Source organism: Bidens hawaiensis, unplaced genomic scaffold (genome assembly GCF_021521415.1).
Source record: "Bidens hawaiensis isolate Kalapana, Puna unplaced genomic scaffold, B.hawaiensis_p1.1 tig00419396_1, whole genome shotgun sequence".
Classification (NCBI taxonomy): Eukaryota; Viridiplantae; Streptophyta; class Magnoliopsida; order Asterales; family Asteraceae; genus Bidens; species Bidens hawaiensis.
The window spans coordinates 791,859-806,853 of NW_027504847.1; the positions used below are offsets into that span (position 1 = coordinate 791,859).

At 35.7% G+C, this 14,995-nt stretch overlaps 1 protein-coding gene and 1 pseudogene across 2 annotated transcripts; both read right to left on the reverse strand.

The window, feature by feature from the left end:
* Positions 1-5,093: 5,093 nt before the first annotated feature.
* On the reverse strand, positions 5,094-9,294 carry LOC143608653 (protein FRIGIDA-like). Its single transcript, XM_077083633.1, has 5 exons — positions 8,784-9,294; positions 8,492-8,649; positions 7,012-7,807; positions 6,471-6,628; positions 5,094-5,273 (listed from the first exon to the last, which is right to left on the reverse strand). Exons 1-3 carry the CDS (start codon positions 9,292-9,294, stop codon positions 7,361-7,363), a joined length of 1,116 nt encoding a protein of 371 aa, XP_076939748.1. The 3' UTR covers positions 5,094-5,273; positions 6,471-6,628; positions 7,012-7,360.
* Positions 9,295-9,350: 56 nt separating this feature from the next.
* Positions 9,351-13,803, reverse strand: LOC143608654 (uncharacterized; annotated as a pseudogene). Its single transcript, XR_013149303.1, has 4 exons — positions 13,570-13,803; positions 11,115-13,491; positions 10,819-10,976; positions 9,351-10,115 (listed from the first exon to the last, which is right to left on the reverse strand). The product of XR_013149303.1 is annotated as an uncharacterized LOC143608654 (transcript).
* Between the last annotated feature and the right edge of the window lie 1,192 nt (positions 13,804-14,995).

A 14,995-nucleotide genomic window follows, 5' to 3' on the forward strand; every position in this document is an offset into this window, starting at 1 on the left:
AAAAATTTTGATCCAAATATGATAAGTCAATAGAAGAAAAGGGATAAAAAAAAATTTTGACCCAAGGAGGCCATCGCGATATGCGATGGTCCTTGATGACACATCAACACGTGTCACCCGGAGGTGACACGTGACAGACATCGCGACGCGTGGCAGGCCACGTGTCAACACATGGCATAACGTGTACGCCACGTGTCAACACGTGGCAGAGGGTGTGTAAGAAAGTGACACGTGTTCGCCACGTGGCACTCTCTGAGAAACATGTGTCATCGCGATACGCGATGACCAATGGAAAGGTGCCATCGCGTATCGCGATGGGACCGGAATTCAGCTATAAATACGAGGGTGATGGCACATTCATTTTCACACTACTCCCCACTCTCTCTCTAGAAATACTTTCTCTCTCTAGAATTATTCTCTCTCTACCTCGGTTTCTGTGCCGCGACCCGACAAATCATAACCTCGTAATCCGCACCATATACCGACGACACCTCGAAGTTCGTACCGACAATACTGACGACCGGCGCACCTCGTTTTGCGTGCCGACCTCGTAAACTGTGCGGCTGTGCCGACCCGACATTCTGCCTCGAAGTACGTGCACGACCCGGCGACCCCGAACATTGCCTCGATTTGCGTGCCAAGGAGTTGTTGATCAAGATTCTCATTATACGTGCAAGCGTCGAAGTGCTGCCCGAGAATCTAGAAAATAATAAGCCGAACAAGGAAAGGGTTCTGCCCAAATAAAATATTATTATTTCAAATGCTTAGACCCTAGCTAGGGGTATAGCCTAGACCTTGATCAAATTATAATAATTAAATAAAAATTTCTTTATAATTAAGAAATACAAAAACAAAGGCTACAACCAAATATAATTTCTTCCATGGATAAGAAATGCAAGTATTCACATACATGAGAAAATAGTGAGAAAAGATAAGCTTTACCCACAAGAGGTATAGTAAAAAACTAGTGTTTCTTTATGATTAAGAAACATGAGATTTATAAAGGTTATAGATAAATGACGTTTCTTCTTGAAGAAGAAACATATTGTAAACATTTCTTCTTGAAGAAGAAACAAAGTACATGATTGGAATATAAAGAGAAAGGAATTCATGTCCAGAGTATTTTATAAGCAAATGATCAATCAACGTTTAAGCTATCAAAACCAGACTAAAGGTCTGTAGCCGGTTTAAAAGACGATCCGGGTATTTATATAAACATGTTTTATTGTAGGCCAATCATTCATTCACAAAGGTTTTCAAGCGATATCACCACATCATTCGCAACAGACAGTCACAGGTAAATACGTTAAACCTTTTTCAGTCAAGATAAACGGGTTGTTTATCTTAAAGAAAGATAATAAAGCTTTATGGGATTACGTGATCCCTATTTTATACAAGATAGAAAATAAAAGCAACTCAGACCAAGTACACATGTGTCTGGATCCAAACATAATCAATCTAGTCTATCAGTCAAGGCTACGTGGCCGTAGATTAGAGATCATAATAAAAGTTCTCCAATGGGCATCAGTTCCCAATGGGCGTCAGTTCCCAAAGGGCGTCAGTTCCCGGAGAACCGTAATTGTGTGTGTATGGCAAGTGGTACAAATCCCAGAAATAAGAGACGTTTCTGCTGAGATTGTTTCATGAAAACTATCTTGTCAGTTAAAGAAAGATTTATAAAATGTTTTTTTAGAGTCAACGATTCACCAGCATATCGCTGACGTATTTTTCCCCCCAAATATTACACAAAATAAAGTTAGCACAGGTAGCATGGAATTATAGCCAACTCATGGAGATAGATGCTCGCAAGGTAGAGATGACTCAATATTTTAAATTATTAAAATATTGTAAACAATATTTAAACAAAGTTTTATAAATAAAACAAAGGTTTGAAAATCAAAGTCTTGAATATTTATTATTCGAGAAGCTTTATATTAAATCAAATAATTTGTTATAATTTACAAATAAACTAATGTTTCAAAACATAAATTAATATTTTATTATAAACTAAAAACTTCTGCTAAAACTCTGATAATTTTTCAAAACATGTACCAACTATTGGTCACACGCCTAGGCTCTAAGTGAGGGTGTGAAACTATATGGACCACATTATATGAGAGAGCCGAACTGTAACGATCTACAATGTCTTTACGAGGCACATACAAGGGTGCATGGTTTCCCCGGCATGATAGGGAGTGTAGATTTCATGCATTGGGAATGGGCTAATTGTCCAACTGCATGGCGAGGTCAATTCACCCGATGTGACCAAAAGGGACCAACGGTCAGCCTTCAAGTGATTGCTTCATACGACATTTGGATTTGGTCGGCATTCTTTGGTGTTCCCGGTTCCAACAATGACATAACCGTCTTAGAGCAGTCTCTTGTGACAGAGAGTTACATATCTGGGCGTGTTTCTTTGTTTTCTTGTGCTTTCTTCTGTTTTTCTTCGTCTTTTTGCTCGTTTCTTCGTTTGGGGTTTGGTTTCACCTGAAATTATGTTTTATTATGATAAGTAGCCTTTTATGCTATGTTATTGGATAGAAATTGCAGTTTTTAGAGATTATTTGATGCCGAAAAGATGTATATTTCTATGTACGTCAACTACACATGGTCTTATTATTATTATTATTACTACTACTACTACTTTATTGGTTTACTACTCAATACTCAAACTTGGGGGTGCAAACGAGCCAAGTTGATTCTGCGCTCGACCACGCTCATTTAACTTGCTCGGCTTGTTTCAAACTTTAGTTTCAAAGCTCGAGCTTGACTCATGAGTAGATTTTCAAAGCTCGAGCTTGATTCGTTTACTATTTGTTAATTATTCTTTTATATATTTATAATTACTTATATATATATATATAATTTTTATTATAATTTTATGAATAAAGTAATAAATATTATTTATTTATTTTTTCAAAACATTATATATATTAACAATTATTAAATGTATATTATATCAATGACAGGCTCGAGCTTGATAAGTGAAGCTCATGCTCTTTTATTAAACGAGTTTACTTTCAGACTCGGGCTCGATTAAGCTCGGCTCAATCAAGCTTTTAACGAGTCAATCTCAAATAGCTCGTGGCTTGGCTCGTTTGCACCCATACTAGTCAAACCGGATAATTTTGATACAAATATTTATAATTTTGTTTTTGGGTCCATATTTGTAATTTCAATAAAGTACAAACACTTGAAGTAATAAATTATGTTGTATGAGGTGGTAAAGGAAAAGGTTTATTTGAACCGGACTTGTCTAACTGGACGTTCTAGCGACAAATCATTTATAATTGGTTGAAGACAATTACTTGCTTCGTTTATCTGTAATGGATTGAGAAGATGGATGGATATCTGAGGTCCTTTACTATGAGACCTCTACAATGTATCTTCTTGATATTGCTACTGTAACAATGAAACTGTAAAACCAACATTGTTAGCCTCGTCATAGGAAGGGGGCCTTTTTGTGACCGCTCTTCAGTATGAGTTTTCTTCTATATTGATAAATAGAGTCGAGAGATAAACGTCAATGGTCCCACGAGTGAACAACATAAAAGAATGCAATAGTGGCATCTCCCTTTCTACTAAGGGAGAACGTTTCTATTGTTCCTTGTGATCCTCACATGCTATGTCATATTGTCAAGTCGGTTCTTATAATACGGGTTTACCCATTGAGTCAGATCCTATCTCTTCAAATAAAAATAAAGAGATAACCCACAATTCAGTTACGATACATAAATTAATATTAAATAAAAATGAGTATTGTCTTATCTGATTTACTCGTCTTTTTCTCTCTCATCATATCTAACAGACACCACATATAATATTGTAATATGAAATGAATTATACGGTTATTGTGATTCTATATTTAGAATTTGTTCCATATTGAGCACGCCTTCAGGAGCATATGCAACAAGTCAAGACACCATGTCTCTTAACCTGCTAAGCTTGCAAAAGTGAACAACTGAAAACCTATATTATCATCAAGGTTTTATAAGTTTTATGATGACAAGGGATCAAAATGTTAAGGTTTTAATTGATTCTTTCTATATAAGTTTTGCAATAAGAATTTAAATAAAAAATCGCCCTAGAAACAAAGTTAGTTTATACATATGTTAACGGCAAACGCCTCTTTTTTAATGTTAGCAATTGATTTTTTTTTTCATTAAGTAATTCTTCATTATTATACGTATTTCTTGGTTTACAACTTGTGTAATACACGGATGCTAAAATAGTACCATAAAATGTAATGTATCATACCATTATGATTCTATACTTTGAATCTGTTTCATATTGAACATTCCTTCAAGAGCATATGCAATATCTTTTGATATATAACAAATTTTAGAAGTAAAACTCTTATACTTGTTCATGAGTGGCAATGGAACCACCAACTTCCTTATTACACATAAGCATCTACATTACCCCCATGTTTTTTATAGTTAATAATTATAAATTTGGCCAAAGGTTTATAAACTTGGGAAGAACATTAAAATGTTGAACAAGGAATAATATTAAATTATTCTAATGAACAGGATTTATGTACCAAAATGAGGAGAGTTGAAAAACAATTTTAGACGCAGCTTGTTGCCCGCTTACCCACATCTCTGTTGTAACTGGATCCTTTTGTCCAGTATATGAATGAATATCATTTCCGTTTTATCAACGAACAAAATAATTCAGGTACAAGTAAAGCCAGCACCGCTACATCATGGACGAGAACCACGTGTTCCTTTTTCGACAAAATCAGCAAATCTGTAAAGATCCGAGGATGGTGGCCGGCTTCCTAGAAGCCCGGGAAACAACGCTAGCTGGGCCAGCTGGCCCTGTTCCCATGGTCTATGATGAGGTTGCGAAACATATGTTTTACCATGTCCCGGATAATGTTGACCATATGGTCCACGCCAACCATAAGGTTGACCATTAGCCATGTGCACCGCTTGAACATAGTAACCGGGTGTGTTTCCAGGTGAAGCGGAATGGGCAGTAATGTAGCTTGTGCTCAGTTGTGGTGACGGGTAGTGACCAACGGGTGGTCTATGCTGATGTGGCATGTTTTGGTGACTAACACAAGCACGCTTTGGTTCGTGATGAATTGGGTTTTCTTTAGACTTCCTTTTGTGGATTAGTTTCCACTCATTTACTTCTCTCTCGAGATTTTGTATTCTTTCATTGATTTTGAAGTCGGGAAGAAGCGTTGAAGGGTCGACGTTGTGTGATTCCAAACACTGTTTTACCGATTTCAGATCAAGTAAGTGCTGCTTCACTGCATCCAACTGAAGTTAAAAAAATGAATAAAAAATCAAAAACATCAATTTAGTCCAATGTACTTTTAACTTATTAAATTATATGAAGTATTTGGCTTAGTTGACCCAAATAAGTAAAAACTAATTGACCCAAATCAATTACTAAATTTAGATATCGCGATTTCGACCCATTTGCTTATTAATATGTTGATTAGTGTTGTACCTAACTTTTCAATCATCTAACTAGTCAACAGGTATATTTTCTTAAAGGTCAAACTGGTCAAAAGTTCCTTAAGTGTGATTCTAATATATTAAACCTCAAATCATTTTACTCGGTTTTTATAATCATTGAACGTCTAAATTGCATAGAAAGCTAACATAGTTCAGTCATAATGTCATATGTCAATTTAAGGGGAATATAGTATTTCCTCACTCCATAAAACGATCCGACTTTCAAAACCTTACAAGTTAACAGTTATTCTTCGTATCCAAACTTGTCAGACTTGACCGGGTTGTTATGTCAGCCTGATGGTTTTTGTCGGCCTATAAAATCACGCCATTTGTAACCAGATTGGTCAATCTGACCTTCAAAAAAAATCTTACCGTTTTTAAAAAACTCCGACGAAATTAGAGACCAACATAAAACAGTCAGGCCCATCGGTTACCTTTATAAGTCATTCGATCAGGCCCACACCAACACCAAAAAGATGGCCGACCCTCACCAAAACCTTCGTCAGATCGCCAGATTTATTTAAAAATGTCTGGATTTACATCTTTATCGGTCTGATCGCCGGATATTATTTAAAAACGGTCGGTTTTTGTATTGTATCTTTATCGATCGGATCGCCAAATTGATGGTCACGGATTTTTTTTAGGCTGGTTACATGTGGCGTGATTTTATAGGCCAACAAAAACATCGGCTGACATAACAATACGGTCGGGTCGACAATTTTGCTTTCTATGGACATTATTGGAACTCAAGTGGTCAAAATCGACATTTTGGGGATTACCCCAATATAAGTTGGGGTCTGACCCACACCAAAAGTAAAAATCTAAGAGAAAGGAGATAGAATTCTTCTTGATTTCTTTCCGGTGATAAAAAAGAGCATTTGATTTAAAATTAAAAGGTTACTCGAATAGAAAATGTTCCAATTAAGAGAACAACAAAACACCATTAAAGATTATACTACAAGAGAAAGAGGGAGAGAGAGTGAGTATTTTTTTTACCATATGATCAGGCGAAGCATTTTTAATATCTTTGATTTTACTGTCCAAATACGCCGTCAATATCTTCCCAGGGTGATACGTATCCACCAACCCGAATGTATAGGCAATATCAACAGCTTCAAGTTCCAGATTGTTATGCACCATCTTATTAATTATCTCTGAAACAAGTATAATGTACCAGAATACAGTTTAGCTCATAAATTAAACAAAAAAAAGTAAGTAAATTGTGAATACTTCAAATTTAAACTAAACTTATTATCACTTTTCTTGCAGCAACCTTATATATGATTATTTCCTTATAAATATCAACTGTTAATAAATAACATCATAAAACTGATCAAGTTTGCAGCATATCCAAACTATAAAAATAAAAACAAAAATTTTGCATCAAGCAACCATTAATATTATTTCTAATCCAAATTCAACAATTTAGCATAATTCTCCTACATTATACATCTCATGCTTCAAGAGTGTGCATACTATTATATTTGTTTACTTCCAAGGTTTTAAGGTATAATAAATTAAGAAAAAGACAACAAACCTGGAATTTTGGGCATAAGAAAAACCGATCGACGAAGTGCAGTGGCAATCCCCTTGACATTACTAGCCCTAATCAAATCAATAAGATCCTGAATAGAGAAAACATGGTCTTGAATCCCAAATCCACTGATGAGCAGAAGCAAACCCCTGGCATCAACCTCATAAGCGTGTCTCAATCCGCCTTCTTTGATGATCCGGTTTCTCCAAACAGCAGCAGCATCTACAGCATTTTGCCAGACCGTTTCAGTGATCTCAATGCCATCATTACTTATCATCACAAAACACTCCAAAATCAATGCCACATCCATCCTTCCTACATTTTTATTGTTCAGATGTGAACCTGCACGTGGTCAAAATTCTTTACCGCTCCGTTCAAAAAACCTACCAATGCAGTTTTTAACAAGTTCTGCAGGATCTTCAGCCAGCTTCAACGCACTTGCAATATCCACACGCAGATTATTCATTTCAGATATATGTTTTCTTATATGCCGCATCAATTTGTTAGAATTCATTCTTCGACACATGGATTGTAACACAGAAACTACTCCCGTTTCCGTGGTCTTCTTCCAGGTATCATTTTCTTCTGAAATCAAAGTATCAGCTTCTTCAGGCTTCGTTAATACAGATATCAATGTCTCCAAGATATTAACTTCGTCAGGCTTCTTTAATGCAGCAATTTCTTCAGGCTTCTTCAAGATATCAATTTCTTCAGGCTTCATTAATGCAGCAGTTTCTTCGGGCTTCTTCAAGATATCAACTTCTTCAAGGCTTTCAGGTGTGATCACATTTTCATTGTTCTGTTTGCAATTAGCAGCCATTTGGTTAGTGTTTTGTTTTGAAACAAGTTGCCTAAAGGGTGATTTTTAATAGATTAAACATCCTTAAACCATTTTACTCAAAAAATTATGTTATTATTGAACAGCCAAATTGCATAGGAAGGTAACATGTTTCACTCGTATTTCTATCTAACAGGTCTTTATATCTCACATCAACCCCGTGTCAGCACCATGTTAAAAAGAAGTCAGCATAACATGGTCAAAGTTATCGGTGTCTGTCAGTTGATACGCCATCATTTTGACCAAGTAACTTAGTCAAATTCACCCCATGGACTTTTTGAAAGTTTGATCCTTTTTTTATTCCTATGAAAAAATACCTAAAAATCAAGTCCTTTTTGGAGTTAAACAGAAAAGTACTGTATTCCTTCAAGTAGAAAGATATATGACCAAACAATATTACTTAGCTTACCTTTAAATGCACTGTGCCCATATTGACATAAAAATATAGAATATAACTTTTTGTAATAACATTTGACGCATGAATTGTCGATAAGAAAGTTAAATAACTTTGGATAAAAAGTATTTTGGGTAAAACCAAAAATAGAAATTTACAGAAAAGAGATATGGAACTTTTCTTGATTTCCTTCTAGTTATAAAAAGAAGCAACTGAGATTAAAGACACACACACACAGAGGTATTGGTTACCATTTGAAGAGGCGGAGCGTTTTGAATATCTATAATTTTATTGTGCAAATTTGTAGTCAATATGTTCCGACGGTTACACACATCCTCCAGCCCAAAAGTATTGGCAATATCAACAGCTTCAATTTCCAGATTATTCTTCACCATCAAATAAATTACCTCTGAAACACGTATAATTTACCAGAATACTTTAGCTCATGGAAAGGAAATAAGGAATATGTGAATGTTTCAAATCTAAACTAAACTATAAAAAGAATATATTAGTGTTTCAAATTAACAAAAAAAAGCAACAAACCTGGAATTTTTGGGATAAGAAAAATCGAACGACGAAGTGCAATTGAAATCCCCTTCACATTACTAGCCCTGACCAAATCCATAATATCCTGAATAGTGAAAACATCATCTTGAATCCCGAATCCACTGATTAGCAAAAGCAAGCCCCGAGCATCAACCTCATCCGTGTGTCCCAGTCCACCTTCTTTGATCATCCGTTTTCTCCAAACAACAGCAACTTCTGCTACATATTCCCGATCCCGTTTTTCAATCTCAATGCCATCACCACTTATCATCACAAAACACTCCAAAATCAAAACCGCAGCCAGCCTTCTTATATTGTCGTCTTTTTTATGTGAACTCACACAAGGGCGGAATTTTATAGTGCGCAATACAAAAAACCTGCCAATGCTGTATAGAACTAGTTTTGCAGGATCTTTAGCCAGCTTCAATGCATTTGCAATTTCCTCGCGAAGATCAATCATTTCAGAATAATGTGTTTCTACGTGCCTCCTTAGTTTCTTATGACTCATGTTCTGACACCTGGATTGTAATACAGAAATTAAATATCCGGTTCCCTTAGCCTTCTTCAAGGTACCGTTTTGTCCAGGCTTATTTGATGCAACAGTTTCTTCTGGATTCTTACAGATATCGATTTGTTCAGGCTTCTTACTGATACATCAGTTTCTTCAACGCATTCAGGTGTCCTCACATTAGCAGCCATTCTATTAGGGTTTTGTTCTGAAACGATGGCTTTTGGAACCGTGGTTATGGTTTGATCACAAGAAGTTTCAGGAAGACTTTCTTTGGGCTTCTTACATGTACCAATTTCTTCTGGAATCATCAAATTATCAAAGTACCCACGAGATTCTTTCTTCTTCTCAAGCGCTGAAATTATGGCTGCTGACGTGGCAAGAGCTTTCTCCAACCGACTTTCTTTCATCTGAGCCCATTTCATCTTATGTAACAACTCATCTTTCACTTGCTTTCTCTTTTTATTTCTAACTTCTTCAAGACTTTCAGGTGTCCTCAAAGCCAGTCCTTTACGGGTTTTTCCCAAAACAATGGCTATGGTTCGATCACAAGAAGTTTCTGGAATAGTTTCTTCAAGCTTCTTCGATACAACAATTTCTTCTTGAATCATCAAAGTATCAAATTCTTCATGCTTTTTTAATACAACATTTTCTTCTACATTCTTACATATATCAATCTGCTCAGGCTTCTTCAAGACATCGGTTTGTTCATTACTCTGTTTGCCATTAGCAGCCATTCTGTTACGGTTCTGTTCTGAAACAACAGCTCCAGGAGCATCGGCCATTGTTTCATCGCACGAACTTTCTGGAACAGTCTCTTCCTGCATGTTCAAAGTATCAAACGAGATCTTGTAATGTGATTCCATGGATCAATTTCATGAATATCGGTATTTTTGTACCTAATGTACATTAAGCAATTATTGTATTCTATCTTTTATCTATATATATATATATATATATAGGGTAGGGTAAGGATCCTACGAGAACCCTTTGCAAAATTGAGAACTTTGAGAACCATTTTGGACCACTAAAAACACCTTTAAAAAAATATTTAAAAAAATCATAAAACAAAAAATAACAAAAAATTTAAAAAAAGTAAAAAAACCAAAATTCTTATATTTCATTCCGGTTTCATTAAAAAAAATAAAAAAAAACGTCGTATTATACACATATGTATAATTTTATTTAATCTTTAGTTACGTAATATACACATATGTACAGCATCATTCATCTTAAATTATACATATGTGTATAAAAAACATGTAAATGTACATATATGTATATATTATACATATGTGTATATAATTTAGCTAAACCAAGTTTTTTTTTAATGAAACTGGGATGATAAAATAAGAATTTTGATTTTTTTACTTTTTTGATTTTTGTGTTTTTTTTATTTTATGATTTTTTTTTATTTTGTGGTCCAAAATGGTTCTCATAGTTCTCAATTTCAAAAAAGTTCTCTCATGATCCTGATCCTATATATATATATAGAGAGAGAGAGGTCTTGATGGTCTTGATTACCATTTGATGAGGCGAAGCATTTTGAATATCTTTAATTTTATTGTGCAAAGTTGTCGTCAATATGTTCCGAGGGTGACGCACATCCTCCAACCCAAAAGCACTGACAATATCAACAGCTTCAATTTCCAGATTATTCTTCACCATCAAATAAATTACCTCTGAAACAAGTATAATTTACCAGAAAATACTTTAGCTGATGGAAAGAAAAAAAAAGGAATATGTGATTGTTAGAAATCTACACTAAACTATAAAAAGAATATATTAATGTTTCAAATTAACATAACAAAGCAACAAACCTGGAATTTTTGGGATAAGAAAAGCCGAACGACGAAGTGCAGTTGAAATCCCCTTCACATTACTAGCCCTGATCAAATCCATAATATCCTGAATAGTGAAAACATCATCTTGAATCCCGAATCCACCGATGAGCAAAAGCAAACCCCGAGCATCAACCTCATCCGTGTGTCCCAGTCCACCTTCATTGATCATCCGTTTTCTCCAATCAACAGCAGTTTTTGCTGCATATTCCCGGTCCTGTCTTGCAATCTCAATGCCATCACTACTTATCATCACAAAACACTCCAAAATCAAAACCAAAGCCATCCTTTCTACAGTTAGGGGATGTGAACCCCCTGCATGCATGCGGATTCTTTCACTGCTTGTCACAAAAAACCTGCCAATGCTGCGTAGAACTAGTTTTGCAGGATCTTCAGCCAGCTTCAATGCGTTTGCAATTTCCTCGCGAAGATCGATCATTTCAGAATAATGTGTTGCTACACACCTCTTTAGTTGCCTAGAACTCATGTTCCGACACTTGGATTGTAATTTAAAAATCACAGGGTTCTTAGAAAAAAGAACAAACTCCCTTCTTCTCTTCCTATACCGTTTCCTCATCTTTCTAACTTCTTTAAGACTTTCAGGTTTCCCCAAATCCAGTTCGTTAGGGTTTTGTTCCGAAACAATGGCTATGGTTCGATCACAAGAAGTTTCTGGAATAGTTTCTGCAAGCTTCTTCGATACAACAATTTCTTCTGGAATCATCGAAGTATCAAATTCTTCATGCTTCTTCAACGCAACAATTTCTTCGGGATTCTTACAGACATCAATCTGTTCAGGCTTCTTCAAGATACCAGCTTGTTCATGCTTCTTATGTACTGATACATCAATTTCTACAACACACTCAGGTGTCCTCACATTCTCATTACTCTGTTTGCCATTAGCAGCCATTCGGTTAAGGTTCTGTTCTGAAACAACAGCTCCAGGAACATCGGTCATCGTTTCATCACAAGAACTTTCTGGAACAGTCTTTTCCTTCATGTTCAAACTATCATTTTCTACATGATTCTCACATACATCAACTTCTTCAAAATTCTTTAACACATCAATTTCTCCATGAGTATCAATTTGTACAGGATTATTAGCAACTTCAAGCTTCTTCAAACTATCGAAGTCTACACGATTCTCAAATTCATCAATTTCTTCATGATCCTTCGATTCATCAGCAACTTCAAGATTCTTCAAAACATCCAATTCATCATAATCGTGCGAAAAACCACTGTTCAAACTATCAATTTCTACACGATTCTTAAACACACCAATATCTCCACCAAGAGTATCAATTTCTACATCATTATCAGCAACTTCAAGCTTCTTCAAACTATCAATTCCTACATGATCCTTCAATACATCAGCAACTTCAGGCTTCTTCGACACACCCGACTCATCATAATCGTGCAAAAAACCGCTATTCAAACGATCAATTTCTACATCATTCTCACATACATCAATATCCCGGCCACGAGTATCAATTTGTACATGATTATTAGCAACTTCAGGAGTCTTCAAAGTATTAATTTCTATAGGAATCTCAAATACATCAGCACCTTCCAACTTCTTCAAAACATTAATTTCTACATAATTATTCTTAGACACATCAACTTCTAACCGATTATTCGATACATCAGCATCTCCAGGCTTCTTCAAAGCATCAATTTCTACATAACTCTCAGGCACATCAACTTCTACATAACTCTCAGGCACATCAATTTCTAACCGATTATTCGATAAATCAGCATCTTCAGGCTTCTCCAAAGCATCAATTTCTACATAATTATTCTCAGACACATCAACTTCTAACCGATTATTCGATAAATCAGCATCTACAGGCTTCTCCAAAGCATCAATATCCACATAATTATTCTCAGACACATCAACTTCTAACCGATTATTCGATAAATCAGCAGCTCCAGGCTTCTCCAAAGCATCAATTTCTACAGAATTATTCTCAGACACATCAACTTCTAACCGATTATTCGATAAATCAACAGCTCCAGGCTTCTTCAAAGCATCAATTTCTACAGTATTATCATATACATCAATTTCTAACCGATTATTCGACAAATCAGCACATTCCAGCTTCTTCAAAGCATCAATTTCTACATAACTCTCAAAACACATCAATTTCTAACCGATTATTCGATAAACCAGCATCTCCATGCTTCTCCAAAGCATCAATCTCTACAGAATCATTCTCATATACATCAACTTCTACACGATTATTCGATACATTAGCAGCTTCAAGCTTCTTATAAGCATCAATTTCTTCACAACTGCTTGAAAACGTAGTGTTTTCACTTGAGCTAGGGTTTTGGTTTTGCACCGACACAATGGCATCTGGTAAATCGGTAACTATTTGATCACAACTAGTTTCCAATAATAAACCTAAATACCTAGGGTTAATAATAATATTACCTTCAGCAAGGCGATTAGGCGGTAAGAATTTAGAGTCAATCGATGAATTAATAATATTGATGTGAGTGTTTAACTCGTCGTAACGGCTGATGAATTCCGATAAGGCGGTGGAGAAGCTGCGGATTTCGTCGATGTTTGAATTTGCAATTGGTAGGGTTTGTAAGTTAATGACGGCGGAGATAGGGTCCATTGACGGCGGAGCTCCGGCGAGGCTTGACGGAGGCATCGGTTGTAACAACCAAGATGTTAGTTGTATTTGCATATATGTATGGAAACGAATAATAATATTATTATTATTATTATTATTATTAACATAAGTTACCAAAACTAGAGGTTCACAAACCTGTTTAAAACTCAAAACTGGTTCGGTTTGGTCAACAAAAGTCAAAACCGGTTTATGATCGATTTCGGTTCGGATTGAAACTGGTTTCTTACCATGTTAAAATCGGTTTCAGTTTGGGTTTGAGCAGTTTCGGGTTCGGGTTTTGACCGGTTTCGGTTCAATTAACCGGTTTGAAACCGGTTTTGGTGAAGAAAATTACAAACCGGTTCCAAACTGCGGTTTCAATCGGTTCCAAACCGGTTTCTACATAATCGGTTCCAAACCGGTTCAGTTTCGGTTCGATTTTCAGGTCGATTAACCGGTTTGATTGCCCACCTCTAACCAAAACATATTGTAACCTACTTATTAAAAGTCAATTTTTTCTTTTTCTGAAAACGGTGACTTTATTTTGTATAAGCCTTGGTCAGACTATGTTGTTTTAACCGGGTTCACATTGAGTTTAGTTTGGGCGTTCCCCATGGGAAACGATATCACCGGCTCCACTTGACAGTTGCTGTGTCACCACAAGAGCATAACACTCTGGCATAATGGGACGGAAACTCAGGTGGACTTGGGATTCGAACTAACAACTTTTGGACAAGGTCTAGCTCAAATTCTTTATTACCAATATCCACTCAAGATACCACAAGTGGTGATCGAACTTTAATCTGCATTAAAGAACTCAAAGTCTTCTGGCACTAGGCCACAAGTAGGGGATATTCACGTTCCTTTATTGTTCTCTATTAAGTTTTTATATTTTGTTCTTTAAACATATGCAATTTATAGATTAAATCTTTTAAAAAGTTTATTTGCAGACGGTGTCCTTTACACGACATGTTTGTTTGATTTTCGTCATTTTGACTGGCATCCAAAAACCCAATTAAGTCTTGGCATGTGAGGGCATTTAAGTCTTTTTACGCATACTATTTAAGTATTCATAATTAAAAAAACAAATTAAATACATTATTAGAAAAAAAACTAAATAGAATATGTTAAACAAAAACACCGTTAAGTCTTAGCATGTTGGATTTAACTAAGTTTTTGGATGACAGTTAATGTAAAGGACAAAACGCGAATGTGTTTTCTCATATAAATAACACCGCC